The 16,087-nt window shown below is 46.1% G+C and overlaps 1 protein-coding gene across 2 annotated transcripts in view; it reads right to left on the minus strand.

Annotated features, from left to right (window-relative positions):
- The window catches only part of ELMOD3 (ELMO domain containing 3), a 33,573-nt gene that overhangs the window by 12,954 nt on the left and 4,532 nt on the right, over window positions 1–16,087 (minus strand). For both annotated transcript variants that reach the window (XM_006061088.4, XM_006061087.4), the window contains exons 4-9: window positions 13,278–13,355; window positions 12,505–12,574; window positions 8,545–8,613; window positions 7,501–7,592; window positions 5,545–5,668; window positions 5,219–5,341 (exon numbers count right to left, since the gene is read on the minus strand). In XM_006061088.4, coding sequence (XP_006061150.4) covers window positions 5,219–5,341; window positions 5,545–5,668; window positions 7,501–7,592; window positions 8,545–8,613; window positions 12,505–12,574; window positions 13,278–13,355 — 556 coding nt within the window. The remainder of the gene's footprint in view (window positions 1–5,218; window positions 5,342–5,544; window positions 5,669–7,500; window positions 7,593–8,544; window positions 8,614–12,504; window positions 12,575–13,277; window positions 13,356–16,087) is intronic.

A 16,087-nucleotide genomic window follows, 5' to 3' on the forward strand; every position in this document is an offset into this window, starting at 1 on the left:
ATGAAACCCTTGGACAGCAAGGAGATCAAACCAGACAATCCTAAAGGAAATCAACCCTGAATATTCATTGGAAGAACTGATGCTGAAGCTGAAGTTCCAGTATTTTGGCCACCTGATGCGAAGAGTCGCCTCATTGGAAAAGACCCTGACGTTGGGAAAGACTGAAGATAAAAGGAGAACTCTGGGATGACAGAGGATAAGATGGTTGGATGGCATCACTGACTCAATGGACATGAAGTTGGGCAAACCTGGGAGACAGTCAAGGACAGGGAAACCTGGTGTGCTACAGTCCATGGGGTCCCAAAGACTTCGACACAACTGAGTGACCAAACAACAACAGTGAAATCCCTGCTCCCTGAGTCAATGACCTTGATCACAGCCCAGGTGGAGAATCTAGACTTCCTCTGACTGACTGCAATGAGGTGGCCCTCAGCTCTGCCAGGGCAGTAAGAGATGCAGGGAAGGGACTTTTATCCTTCCCTGGTGCCAAGGAGCCCACCTCTCTCTATGGGATGTCAGGGGAGGTGACATGTAACAGCAATGAGGCACCCCTGCCCCTCCCAGCCAGTGGTACTAGTGGAGGCTCAGCGGGATACTTGGATTTCTATCCCCACCTGGCAATAATGAGGTGACATCACCTTTACCCCACTGCCCAGTGTCAGAGGAGGCCTGCTACAATAGAAGATTTAAAGAAGATCCACAGTGTCATTATATACTACCCCAAATGTCTAGGACAAAATAAAAAAATCACTCATTACACCAAGAACTAGGGAAATCTCAAGTTGAATGACGAAAGACAATTAATAGACAGCAACATTGCTGGGGGAAGGGATAGAGTTTGGGATGGTCATGTACACACTGCTATATTTAAAGTGGATAACCAAACAGGACTTACTGTATACCACAGGGAACTCTGCTCAATGTTATGTGGCAGCCTGGATGGGAGGGGAGTTTGGGGGAGAATGGATACGTGTATATGTATGACTAAGTCCCTTTGCTGTTCATCTGAAACTATCACAACATTGTTAATTGGCTATACCCCAATACAAAATAAAAGGCTGCACAGCAAGGGGGAATCAAGATTACAGTCAGAATGAAGGCTGCCAATCAGGATAGGGAGACTACCCTCGCTATTTGGCTGGGCTCAGTGTAGTCAGTCATGTCCAACACTTTAGGACTCCATGGACTACACAGTCCATGGAATTCTCCAGGCCAGAATACTGGAATGGGTTAGCTGTTCCCTTCTCCAGGGGATCTTCCCAAGCCTGTGATTGATTCCAGGTCTCCGGCATTGCGGGTGGATTCTTTACCAGCTGAGCCACCAGGGAAGCCCAAGAATACTGGAGTGGGTTGCCTATCCCTTCTCCAGTGGATCTTCCCAACCCAGGAGTCGAACTGGGGTCTCCTGCATTGCAGGAAGATTCTTTACCAGCTGAGCTACCAGGGAGGCTAGTAAAGTAATGCTCAAAATTCTCCAAGCCCGGCTTCACCAATACGTGAACCGTGAACTTCCAGATGTTCAAGCTGGTTTTAGAAAAGGCAGAGGAACCAGAGATCAAATTGCCAACATCCGCTGGATCATCAAAAAAGCAAGAGAGTTCAAGAAAAATATATATTTCTGCTTTATTGACTATGCCAAAGCCTTTGACTGTGTGGATCACAATAAACTGTGGAAAATTCTGAAGGAGATGGGAATACCAGACCACCTGACCTGCCTCTTGAGAAACCTGTATGCAGGTCAGGAAGCAACAGTTAGAAATGGACATGGAACAACAGATTGGTTCCAAATAGGAAAAGGAGTACGTCAAGGCTGTATATTGTCACCCTGCTTATTTAACTTATATGCAGAGTACATCATGAGAAACGCTGGGCTGGAAGAAGCACAAGCTGGAATCGAGACTGCCTGGAGAAATATCAAGAACCTCAGATATGCAGATGACACCATCCTTATGGCAGAAAGTGAAGAGGAACTAAAGAGCCTCTTGATGAAAGTGAAAGAGGAGAGTGAAAAGGTTGGCTTAAAGTTCAACATTCTGAAAACTAAGATCATGGCATCCGGTCCCATCATTTCATGGCAAATAGGTGGGGAAACAGTGGAAACAGTGGCTGACTTTATTTTTGGGGGCTCCAAAATCACTGCAGATGGTGACTGAAGCCATGAAATTAAAAGACGCTTACTCCTTGGAAGGAAAGTTACTCCTTGGAAGGAAAGTTATGACCAACCTAGATAGCATATTAAAAAGCAGAGACATTACTTTGCCAACAAAGGTATGTCTAGTCAAGGCTATGGTTTTTCCAATAGTCATGTATGGATGTAAGAGTTGGACTATAAAGAAAGCTGAGTGCTGAAGATTTGATGCTTTTGAACTGTGGTGTTGGAGAAGGCTCTTGACAGTCCCTTGGACTGCAAGGAGATCCACCCAGTCCATCCTAAGGGAGATCAGTCCTAGGTGTTCATTGGAAGGACTGATATTGAAGCTGAAACTCCAATACTTTGGCCACCTGAAGCGAAAGGCTGACTCTTTTGAAAAGACCCTGATGCTGGGAAAGATTGAGGGCAGGAGGAGAAGGGGACGACAGAGGATGAGATGGTTGGATGGCATCACTGACTCAATGGACATGAGTTTGGGTAAACTCCAGAACTTGGTGATGGATAGGGAGGCCTGGCGTGCTGCAGTTCATGGGGTCTCAAAGAGTCAGACATGACTAAACAACTGAACTGAATTGAATGTAGTCAGAAAAATCCTTAAACGTGTGACAGGGAGGTAGAAACACAGCATCAGAAAGAGGGATGTGAGGACAGATTCAGCTCTGAGAGATGCTGTGTTCCTGGCTTTGAAGGAGGAGGAATGTGGGAGGCCTCTAGAAGGTGCAAAAGGCAAGGAAATAGATTCTCTCCTGGAGAGTCTAAAAAGGAATACAGCCCTGCTGTGACCTTGATCTTGCCTCAGAGAGACTGTGTCAGACTTATCAACTACAGAACTAGAAGGTGGTAAATCTGTGGGTCTTTTTTCTTTTTGGGCTGTACTGCAATGGCACCCCACTCCAGTACTTCTGCCTGGAAAATCCCATGGACGGAGGAGCCTGGTGGGTTGCAGTCCGTGGGTTCGCTGAGGGTCGGACACGACTGAGCGACTTCACTTTCACTTTTCACTTTCATGCATTGGAGAAGGAAATGGCAACCCGCTCTGGTGTTCTTGCCTGGAGAATCCCAGGGACGGGGGAGCCTGGTGGGCTGCCGTCTATGGGGTCACACAGAGTCGGACATGACTGAAGTGACTTAGCAGCAGCAGCAGCAGCACAGCATGTGGGACCCATCCAGGGATCAAATCTGTGGCCCCTGCAATGGAAGCACAGAGCCTTAACTGCTGAGCTGCCAGGGAAGTCCCTTGTATTGTTTTAAGCCACTAAATTTGTGGTAATTTTCTGCAGCAACAATAGAAACCTACAAATGCCTTTTATACAAATGCCTTTGATACAGGTCTCAGTAAAGAAATATCAGATGTAAAGAACCAAACAGAAACTTTAGGACCAAAAAATATAATAACTAAAATTAAAAACTCATTGGGTGGGCTCAACAGCTGAATAGAGACAACAGAGGAAAGAACCAGTGAACTTGAAGATGGAACAATATAAACAGCCCACTCTGAACAACAGAGAGAAAAAACAAAACAGAATGAACAGCGCCTTGGAGACCTCTGGGCTATACAGCTGCTGCTGCTACACAGATATCCCCTTAAAACGAACAGAGCCTCCGGGACTAAGAGGAACAGTAACAGAAGATCTAGCACCTGTGTGGTTGGAATTATACAAGAAAGGAGAAAGAGAAGGGCTGAAAAAAGTACTCAAAGCAATAATGGCTGATAATTTACCAAATTTGGCAAAAGACATAAACCTACAGATCCAAGAAACTGAGCAAAACTCTAATAGGATAAACCCAAAGAAATCTCTGCTAAGACATACCATAGTCAAACTCCTACAAACAAAAGAAAAAAAGAAAGCAAAAAAGACCTTGAAAGTAGAGAGAGAAACCACTCCTCATCTACCAAGAAGCAATAATTCAAGTGCCAGCAGAATTCTCATCAGAAGCTATGGAAGCCAAAAGGAAGCAGCCTATTTATTTTCAAGGGATGAAAGAAAAGATCTGTCAACCTGGAATTCTACATTCAGAGAAATCATCCTTCAGGAGTAAAGGGGAAATCGAGACATTTTCAGATGAAGGAAGGCTAAGAGGATTTATGCTGGCTGACCTACTTTAGAAAGTGGCTAAAGGAAGTTCCTGAAACAGAAGGAAGTGAAAAAAGAAGGAATCTTAGAAGATCAGAAAGGAAGAAAGAATAAGGGATAGAGTAAACATATGGGTAAATACAACAGAATTTCCTTCTCCTCTTGAGTTATTTAAATTAATGGTTGAAAGAAAAATCATAACACTGATGTGACTCTCCATGTCCAAGTCAATTATATTATAGATGAGGGACGGTAAAGGGATTTAAACACACTGTCAAAACCAACAGAGCACAAATAAATTTTGAGCATATAAAGTTTCCTTTTCAAATCAAGATGTTTTCCTGTTTTATATAAATGTAACTTTATATATGATTTAGAAAAAAAATGGACAATTCAAAAACAGGTGAAATAATTTTGTTTCACTCAAGAAGTGAAATAATGTAAAACACAATTTTCATCAACACTAAAAGAAAAGAGCAAAAAGAAAACACTAGAGGACTTCCCTGGTGGTCCAGTGGCTAAGACTCCAAGCTCCCAATGCAGGGGGCCTGGCTTGGAACCCTGGTCAGGGAACAAGATTCCACATACCACAGCTCAAAGTTCCTGTGTGTTGCACGGAAGACTGAAGATTCCACGTGCTGCAAGTAAGAATCTGAGCAACTAAATTAATTAATTAATTAAAAAAAAACCCACTGGATTCTAAATCATATCACTCCCATGCTTTCCATTCCACTAAGAGTACATGTTTTACACTGGCCTGCAAGGCCCCGAGTGAACTATTCTTGTCCACTTCTGCCACTGTTTTTTCTCAAAAAAGAGTTACACACACATTTCACTTCAGGGCCTTTGCATTTGCTGTCCCCTCTTCCTGGAATGCTTTGCCCCAGATATCCCGTCTCATGGTGCTGGCATAACAGGAAGAGGACTATCTGGGTTCTCACGCTAGTCTTGGAATAAGGAGTCAGGGAGGTGAACCATTTCTCTCTCTTACCCTGAAAGCCCAGGTCTTCCCAGTGGTCTCCGTGGAGGGCACAGTCAAACTTGGAGCCAGTCAGCTTCTTATAGATGGTCTGCAGGACTCGGCCGTGCATGGGGTCTTGGCTATCCAGGCCACCTGCCCCAAAACACACGCATGCTCTGCTGGATTGGCCCTCAGGGAAGGACTGAGTGCTTCCCAGAGAACGTACAGCCAAGACAGACCCGGCCTGGATGCCCACACCCGGCCCTCCCCACAACATGGTGAATGCAAGAGCCTCGGTTTAGTCTCAGCCACAGGATGGACAAACCGTTCTCTCTGCCTTGCGGCCGTGCACTCACACTGAGCAATGGTCAAGACCAAGTCCCTTTCTTCACGGAGGCCCTGGTGGAGCTTCGGAGGCCCGAAGAGGTAGTGCCGGAGGGCAGCGAGCCCGGTCCTTCGGATGGTGGGCTGGATTCTTTTCTGGGGAGAAAGGTGCAGGAGTGGGCAGAGTGCTGAGTTCACTTGCTTTCATGAACTTACCATGAGGATCAGTACAGGACTGGTCTTGCAGAAACGAATAGTTCCCAACTAACTGGCTGGCCTCTGAGCCAGGGAAACAGGGCAGAAGCTGTGAAGCATCTGCTATTAATAAATCCCCAGGGGACTTCCCTGGCGGTTCAGTGGTTAGAACTTCACCTTCCGTTGCAGGGGGTGCGGGTCCTGGTTTGGGTGTTTGAGCCCTAGTTGGACAGCTAAGATCCCACATGCCTCCAAGCCAAAAAACCAAAACATAAAACAGAAGCAATATTGTAACAAATTCAATAAAGATTAAAAAAAAAAAAAATCTCCAGGGACAGGTTCTTCCAGCTCTCAGGTTCTTTGTAACCAGAAAGAGATGTCCCTAAGCCCAGATCTAATCAGCCTGTATTTAGCTTGTATCAGTCAGTATTTAGCCTCTGGGCTTTTCCAGAAATGGCTCTGTCACTGACTTCCAAGGAAGCTAGAGGGGACTGGCCATGGGGACTGGCATCTGATAGACAGACAGACACACAGATGCCAGGCCAAGTCTCCCAGCAGGGCTGCTTCCACCCTTTGTTATGTCTGTGTTTGTCTCTCTCTAACAGCCCTCTCAACTTCCAGGATACGACAGTGGGTGAGAAGGGGAGTCTAGGGCACTTTCTTGGAGCTGGATACCCCTGAGGGGTAGCTGGAACCTTCTGTCCACACCACGGCAGCACTGGCTGCACCAGCTTCTGCTGATGCCTCCGTGTTCAGAGCCATGCTGCAGGGCTTAGGGTACTCGGATTTCAGCAGGTTCCAGCCCTCTGGGATCAGTCTGCTTCCTATCTTCAGCCTCTCTCTTCAAGCCAGGCTTTAGGTTGAACATTTGAATTCACAGTCCTCTAAACTTACCACCCGGAGAAGGCAATGGCACCCCACTCCGGTACTCTTGCCTGGCAAATCCCATGGACGGAGGAGCCTGGTGGGCTGCAGTCCATGGGGTCGCTAAGAGTCGGACATGACTGAGCAACTTCACTTTCACTTTTCACTTTCATGCATTGGAGAAGGAAATGGCAAGCCACTCCAGTGTTCTTGCCTGGGGAATCCCAGGGAAGGGGGAGCCTGGTGGGCTGCCATCTATGGGGTTGCACAAAGTTGGACACGACTGAAGCAACTTAGCAGCAGCAGCAGCAAACTTACCACTAGGCACTCAAGATGTCTGCCAGCTTTTCATTTCCTCAGCACTCTTTTTCCAACCCCACATACTTTTTAAATTCCCAAAGAGCTTCTAGTTCCTCTAGGATATGGAAAATTTTCCTGTATTGGCCATGAATCACTCAGCTCTCTGGACAGGCTACCCTGCTTCCTAGCATCTGATTCCAGACCCCCCCATCCCTAGGACGGGAGAGTGGGCAGCAGCTCCAAGGACCCCCATAAGACAGGACCACTAGAGCTCCAGGGACACAGTCCCTGAGACCGCATGACACCTGGGTCCTCAGCCACCTGTGATTCTGTACCCTGAGATTTCTCAGTTGGGAAAGAGCCCTCAACTGGAAGCTTCCCTCTTGCCTGCCCAGTGTCCTATCCTCTGCTTAGTCACTCAGTCGTGTCCAACTCTTTGCAACTCCACGGACTGTAGTCCGCTAGGCTCCTCTGTCCACGTGGATACTCCAGGCAAGAATACTAGAGTGGGTTGCCATGCCCTTCTCCAGGGGATCTTCCCGTGGCCTATCCTGATGGGGTAGAAACCTGGCTTGGGGGAAGAAAGCACTTTCTTTGCTCAAGACCCCAGTGCCCCCCTGGTGTCATACCTTGAAGGAGGAGAGGTCCACTGTCTGGAAATGCTGCAGGGCCTCACTGAAGGAGATGAGCTGCCCAGGCTGGTCCATGCTGGCCCGGCTCCCTGGGGCAAAAGGGAAGACACTCCAAGACTTGTGACAGGAGCCACTCTATCAGCAAACATGTACCAAGGGCCTTCTGGTTGTCACCTCTAAGCCCAGCACAGGCTTCCAGCTGTCAGTGTCAGACACCTACAGCTACAACCAACCCGGTGTCAGGGGGCTGGTGTTATTCACAGCGCGGACTCCCTTTCAGAGCTGGCTGGGTGGAGGTGGGCCAGGCTGAGCCCTGCAGAGTAGAAGCTGATCTGTTGGAGCCCCCATGTCCATTCATCCATGAGTGGGGTGCGTCACTGCCTGGAGGAGATACCTACACAGAAGCTTGCGACAGGTCTGTCTAGGGGCCTTTCCCAATTTCTACTTCGCCTTCTCATGCCCTGGAGATGAAGGATCTCTCCTCCAGCCTTTGCTCCAGGGAATTAACTCATCAACCAGCAGTTCAGGTGACAGCTTATACAGCCCTTGAAATGTCTCTCCAGGTGCTCAAGTGGGGCTCAGGCTAGATTTAGGTCTCAGTTCTCCCCTCCCACAGCTCCACCCAAACCTCCCAAAGGAATGAGACACAGTTCTGACAGCCCCCAGTGCCTTCCAGCAGACAGCTTCAACCTCCATCTCCAGAGATTTCCTTGTACAGTGAACCATCTGCTCAATCTGATGCAGGGGTCCTGGCTGCCCAGCTCTATCCTCTGCCCAACCTCATCACCCTGCAGAAGCTGACCCTGACCATGGTCCTCCTCATCTTCTCTCAGACCCCGTGGCATTCATCTCCCTTTCCTCCAGAGGTTGGAGGGCATCACCTTTGAATTGGGAAAAGAGATTTTATTCTATGTCACATATCAAAAATGAGAACACTCAGGAATTCTGTCTCCTAATCCCAAACAGAGCATCAGCCTCGTGGGTGGACAGTGCCTTTAGTGGCAGCAGGCTATATGGAGAGGGTGTCATTCCTCTAGTTACCTGTCTCTGGGTGGATGCTCTCCACAGCTTCCCATTCTTCTTGGGCTTGGAGGACTTCTGTACTCACAACTGTAATAGTGAGACAAGGACATCCCCTGAGATCTGTATGTCTGGATCACTGTCGTAGCCCCTGGTCTTATCTGCCTGTCTTGCCAAACAGCTGCCAAAGTGAGCTTTCAAAAAGGCCAGACCTGCCAGCCCGCTGCACGGAACCCTCTATGGATTCTTCGTAATTCTCACAATGAAACCCCAACCCACCTTCAGCTCCAACCCCTCCTGGTGCAGCTCCATCTCAGCATGCAGCCAACTCCAGCACCACCCTCCCCTGGCACCTTCTTCAACCTCTGGAATCTGCTTTTAGGAGCAGCACCATGAGAGTCCCCGACACCCCGTTCTTGTCACAGTGTGGTAACTGTCCTGCCCGCTGCACTGGGAGCTACAGGAGGGCAGGGTTCTTGGGGTTCAATGGGTGCACCATGAATGTTTTTGTTGCTGTTTTTGGCCACGCCAGCTGGCATGTGGGATCTTAGTTCTCCAATTACCTGTGATCAAACCTGTGCCCCTTGCAGTGGAAGTATGGAGTCCTAACCACTGTACCACCAAGAAAGTCCTCATAATGAATGTTTGAGGAATGAATGAAAAGCACAATGAAAGGAGTGGGAACAGAAGGAAAAAAGAGCCGCAGGACAGGCTCTCTATAATCCCTGCACAGCCCTTTACTCCACACCACAGCTGCCACTCTCCGGGCCGAATTCTGGTGTCATGGCTGTCACTGGCTTTTCCCCTTTGCTAAAGAGGACACAGGCAAACAGTGGGGAGGATGCGGAGGCTTCTGTTCAAACCAAACTGGTGAGCCTTCCAGCCCGGATAGTGTAAGCAAGTTAGGACAGCTCCCCTCTGCCTTGCAACCAGAGCTGAGGAATTTCTGTGACAGTGAACTGCTTTGGAAGTACACTTGCAAAAGGGCTTCCCTAGTGGCTCAGACGGCAAAGAATCCACCTGCAATGCAGGAGACCTGGGTTTGACCCCTGGGTTGGGAAGATCCCCTGAAGAAGGGAATGGCAACCCACTCCAGTATTCTTGCCTGGAGAATCCCATGGATAGAGGAATCTGGTGGGCTACAGTGTATAGGGCGTAGAGTCAGACATGACTGAGCGACCAATACACACTTGGAAAATTAAAGAAAAACCTACCCCAAACTCAAAACACTAATGGATAATGAGGCTGAGGAGGCTGCTGGGGAGCAGGAGGGGACCACAGTGAAAGCACCCTGTAGAGACAAATGGCTTGTGAACTTTTTAGCTCACTCACGAGCTGTGCTTCTTCAGGCAAGCTACTCAACCATCTGTAATCACTCTTGCGATTACTATGAGAACAGAGTCTAGGGGAGCACGTGGCCCAAGGTCACTTGCTCAGTACACCTCAGCTAGCATGGCCGACACAGTTGTGGACTCAGGTCTAGCAGGATTGTGGATGGTGGTAGCAGATGAGATGGATCTGGACTCTTGCCAGTCCTTGCCTGGGGCAGCAGATGGTATAACAGGGCTTCCAAACTAGGTAACTTCAAGAGAACACAGGATATTCGACCCGGGACCATGAGGAAAATAAAGACTTATGTCCAGCATGCTGGACCCTCGGCAAGTGAGCTACAACGACAAAGGGGTTGAACAAGAAAGAGTGGAATGGCAGCCATGGAAGCTTATCAGGATGATAAGAGTTCGCCCACCCTTCACCCCTCATCTACATCCAGCCTCACTGAGTCGTTAACCTTCAGATCATCACAATGCAATTAATCTTTTACCCTATGCATCCTTGCCTATAAACAAGTTGGTCAAAGGCTGTGCACCAGGAGTAGGAACCTCATGGGCAAGGGTGTGGGAGTTTACTGTGATAGGAATGCAATTAAGAGGAAGCACACGGACTCAAGGGGCAACTTCAATCTGGTGCCCGAACTAGAGACAAACACCCAACCCGTGTAAGAGCATATTGCTCCTTTCCTAGTTCTTTTAGGACTCAGGGAGATGACTCCCACCTCTGCACACAATCCTGACGTAAATACTGTTTTCCCCACACGAACAGAAAGGCATGGAGCCAAAACCCAAATCTCCAGGAAGACAAAGCCAGTTCACGTTAGTATGGCTCTTTATCATTTTTCCTTTTGTCAATTACCTCTTTTACTTAAGCCCTTTTCTCTTTATTCACATAGTAAACAGCACTACTGATTTAGTCAGCCTATTAATTTAAATTAGCTGAGTGCAGTCTGGAAAAAAAATGTAATTGTTCAAACACGTATGTACGCATACTCAGTCATATCCAACTCTTTGTGACCTCAAGGACTGTAGCCTGCCAGTCTCCTCTGTCCATGGAACCTTCCAGGAAAGAATATTGGAGTGGGTTGCCATTTCCTTCTCCGGGGGATCTTTCTGACTCAGGGATCGAACCTCAGTGTCCTGAGTCTCCTGCATTGACAGGCGATTCTTTACCACTTTACCACCTGGGAAGTCCAGTGTAATTGTTCAATATGATCAAAAATATCTGGCACATAACTGCCAGTTGTACTGAAACAGAAGATATTTTGGCATTTGAGGCAACATCTCTAATCAATGTTAGGTTTGCCAACACGTGGTAAAGACAAAATTCAATTAAAAGAAACTTTATAGGGACTTCCCTGGCCATCGTAGTGATTGAGACTTTGTCTTCCAACACAAAGGGTGTGGGTTGGAGCCCGGGTTGGGGAGCCAAGATTCCCCCTTCCCCAAGGCCAAAAAAATCAAAAACATAAAACAGAAGCAATGTTGTAACAAATTTAATATCCACGAGGTAGGGCAGTGGAGGGAGATTCAAAAGGGAGGGGATATATGTATACTTGTGACTGATTCATGTTGTTTGTGGCAGAAACACAACACTGCAAAGTAATAATTCTCCAATTAAAAATAAAATTTAAAAAATGGTTCTCTTAAAAAAAAAAGAAACTTCTGAAACCTTCAAATAATTTTTCTATACTGGAATATTTTTAATAGACTCCCATATTCTTGGAGATTACACATTGAGTTTGCAAGATTTTAAGATAACAAAACACACCAGTGAGTGCTCACTATGATTCTGTGTGCTAAGCACTTTCCATTATCTTGTTTATTCCTTATAAAATTTATATCATACAGGTTCTGATATAACCCCGGTTTTACGGATAAGTAAAGTGAGGGTTAGAAAGATTAAGTTCCTCGCTCTGGGTCATGGAGCTGGTGGGTGAAAGAGCCAACACTTAAGCCAGAGACGTGTGACTCCAGAAGTGGTCCTTCTGAAATGGTGGAGTGTGCTTCCTTGTGCCTTATATTAGCAGGCAGAGTGAGCTTTAAATAGAGTATGGGAAGCGCCATGTCAAGCAGGTAAAACAAGATTAACTTTTCAAAGCCTTTTCATCTACTCTGTATCATTTCAGTATCACAACATCCTTTAGAGCACAAAGGAGATACTGATATCTCCACTGTAGACAGAGAGATAGTATAATTTCTCCAAAAGGCAAATAAGTCACTAGCAGGGCTTTGGGGACCAAGTTAGAACTCAGGTCTCTCAGGACTTCCCTGGCAGTCCAGTGGTTAAGACTTCACCTTCCAAAGCAGAGGGTGTGTGTGGGTTTTATCCTTGGTCGGGGAGCTAAGATCCCACATGCACTGCAGCCAGAAAACCAAAACATGCGACAGAAGCAATACTGTAACACATTGAATAAGAGACTTTAAAAATGATCCACATGAAAAAAAAAAAAAACCCTTAAAAAAGAAAGAATGAACTCAGGTCTCTTGACTCCTAATCCAGTGTCAGTTCTAATTTCCCTTGAAGAAGGATAAATCTATAAAATTCTATAGGAAAAGTAGTGAGAGAAATTCAAGGAAGAAAAGGAAAGACCCACGAGCTCTGCCTTGAGTCCCACCCAGGCTCTGCGGGCCCTGAAGGGGACCTTACCACGGGGCTCCCAGCCGTTCGCCTCTGCTGTCAGGGCCTGGAGGACGCTGTGGTTCTTCAACTCTGAGATCTGTAGGGGCAGGTGACCTTCAGTGTGAGGGCAGAGTCCAAGTCCTCCTACCCACACAAATACATACTGCCCACTGTACCAAATATTCTTGAAACTGGAGGCCATTAGAATCTGTCTTCCCAGATGGGTTGGTTAAAGCCAATCTCAATGAGTGCATGCTCAGTCACTCAGTTGTGTCCGACTCTTTGAGACCCCACAGACTGTAGCCTGCCAGGCTCCTCTGTCCATGGAATTTTCCAGGCAAGAATACTGGAGTGGGTTGCTGTTTCCTCCTCCAAGGGATCTTCCCTACCCAGGGATTTAACCCACTCCTTCATTGACAGCTGGGTTCTTTACCACTGAGCCACCTGGGAAGCCCAATCTTAATGAGAGGTACCTGGAAAATACCAACTATGATGGAGAAGTTGGGCAATGTAGGGACAAGTATATGCCCTCCTTGAAGAGTAAATGGATAAAAATCTACTCAACTGAGATAGCGGTGAGCTGTTGACATCCCCACTGCACTTTATATTCTGCTTCATTACAACAATTTTCTGATTAGGCAGAGATTGTTTTGCATGTCTATTCCCACTCCTACCCCCAAAGTATGTACTACTGGAGGGCAAGGTCTGTGCCATCCTGTGTCCCGGCACCTGGCACCCCATAGCGGCATGTTACACGAACATCTACTGACAGAAGACACGGGGCTGTGGGCAGTACGTACAGAAATTCCTCTGAAAGCCAGAAGAGTACTGCTGTCCTTGTCACATGGTGGAGAGGACCCAGCAGACACACTTTCAACCTGCAAGGCAAACGAGTCAGTCTCTCAGGCACATATCAGTCCCCCAGAGATGAAAGCTTGAACAGCACACCCTTTCCCTTAACACACACACAATGGATTAACCCTGGAGAAGTCAACTACAGGTAATACTGTAATGACAACTCCTGTTTAACCTGGTCTGCAAAAAGCTTAATGTTAATATACTCTCATACAGACTTCTTGGCCACATTCAAAGTCTCAGGGCTCTGAGTAAGTAAAGTTGAGTAAGGCGGTTTCCTCATGTTCTGCTCAGCCAAATCTTTCCCCTGCTAGAGCTTAAAAACTACCCAGCAAACCTTCTGCAACTCATATCAAAACACAAGGCTAATTTTCCTGTCTTTGGTGTTTAGTTGCTAAGTTGTGTCTGACTCTTTGCAACTCCATGGACTGTAGCCCACTCGGCTCCTCTGTCCATGGGATTTCCCAGGCAAGAATATTGGAGTGGGTTGCAATTTCCTTCTCCAGGGGATCTTCCCGACCCAGGGATCAAACCCAGGTCTCCCACATTGCAGGCAAATTCTTTACTACTGAGCCACCTGGGAAGCCCTAATGCTCTTAATGTTAAAAAATGAAATAAAATCCTACAAGTCAGTAAGAGGAAAAAAAAAAGAAAGAAACCAGTAAAAAATGGGCATGGATGTAGATGGTCTGCATAAAAGGAAACACAAACAGTTCTTAAACATGTAAAGAAACGCTCAACCTTACTCATAACAAGAGAAATGTCAACTAAAATCAACTACAACTACTCCTGAAATAACATTTTTCACTTACCTTGTTATCAAAGATCAAAAAACGTGGTAACACCATGCTGGCTAAAGGACCAAGAGCTGTAGACACTGGAGAGTGAACTGTTACCACCTCTCCAGCTTGATAATATCTGACACGATCATGTATGCTGTGTCTATTTGGGGCCTGCAACTGCATTTGAGGAATTTATCTAATATATATACTCATCCGTGTGCAAAATGACATGCTTACAGTGTTACTCATGGCTTTGTTCGTCTGTTTTTGTTCGTTTGTTTTGGCTGCACTGGGTCTCTGTTGCCATGCCCTCTCTAGCTGTGGTTCGAGGGCTTCTCGCTGCGGTGGCTTCTCTCGTTGTGGAGCACGAGCTCTAGGGCACATGGGCTCTAGTAGCTGTGGCACACGGGCTTAGCTGCCCCCGTGGCATGTGGGATCTTCCTGGACCAGGGATCGAACCCATGTCCCCTGCATTGGCGGGCAGATTCTTAACCACTAGACCATGAAGGAAATCCATGGTAGTACTGTTTATAAAAGCAAAAGGCTAAAAATACTCTGAATGTCCACTGATGGACTTCTTACTTTATTTTACTTTATTTATAACCCTCCCACCCGCTGTTTCACCGAGATGTAATTGACATACATCACTGTGTAAGAGGCAAGGTGCACAGCATGATTGGACTTATATACGTTATGAAATGATGACCAGGATAGGTTTAGTGATCATCCATCATCATCTATTGGTACTACATCAACAAACAAACAAAACATTTTTTTCCTTGTGATGAGAACTCTTAGGATTTATTCTAACTTTCATTCTAACATACAGCAGTGTTACCTTTATCATATTGTACATTATATTCCTAGTAGTTATTTATCTTCCAACTGAAAGTTGGCACCTTTTCACTATCTAATCCCCCTTCCCTCATTCCCCTATCTCTGGTAGCCACAAATCTAATCTCTTTTTCTACAAGTTTGTTTTTGAGTTATAATTCACTTACAACATGATGTTAGTTTCTAGCGCACAACACAGTGATTTGATATTTCTATACATTTCAAAATGATCATCGTGATAAAGCTAGTTGTCACTAGTGAACTAATTTTAAATAAATTAAAGCATATCCACTTAATGGGATCCTATACAGCCATTTAAAAAAAAGAGTAAGAAAGTACTTTATAAATGATTTGGAACAATCTTCATGATATTACTATATTAAGTGAAAAAGCAAAGGGCAGAGTATACTTTATCATTGGATTTTCTAAAAAAAAAAAAAAAAAAAACCCCACATAAATATATTTGCTTGTCTTTATAAAGACTATTTCCAGAATTATAGTCTTCCAGGAAGTACTAACTTTGCCTCAGCAGGAAAACAGGGTGGCTGGGGAACAAGAGTGGAAGATATTCACTATATGTACATCCTCATACTTTTGGATTTTGAACCATGTGCAGTATTATTTTCTCTAAGGCAGATAAAAGAAAAATAATAATAATTAAGGGAAAATAACTAACAAAGGTATCATTGTTATATCAAGGCCCTGGAATCCCAGACTGTCCTGTTACTCTAATCCCGCTTACATATTTTTGCCAACTAACACTCCTTAGACACAACTTTGATTTTTTGACTTCTTTTTGCCTTCATTTTTGCCAGAAGAATGAACCCATAAACACACCACAGCAGAGCTACTCCTCCACAACTGGCCTCCTGATGTCTAAGCACCATTATTTCCCACTTAGCTAAAGTGAACACACTGCTGCAATTCCTCTCACCTCCAGCCCTTGGGTCATGTGGTCTCACTCCACCTCCACCTTCTCAGTGTTTTCTGGGCCCTTCAAGATCAGTTCCATCTCCTCAGGGTGGCTGAGCTACAGTGGTTTCCTGCAGTTATGAGGGTTTCCTCAGATCTCTAAGTCCCATAGCCCCTCTGTATGTGGCACAAGGTCCTCTGCAAAAGACCTGTCTCCCCAGTCAGAC

The sequence above is a fragment of the Bubalus bubalis genome, chromosome 12 (assembly GCF_019923935.1).
Source record: "Bubalus bubalis isolate 160015118507 breed Murrah chromosome 12, NDDB_SH_1, whole genome shotgun sequence".
NCBI classification, from domain to species: Eukaryota; Metazoa; Chordata; class Mammalia; order Artiodactyla; family Bovidae; genus Bubalus; species Bubalus bubalis.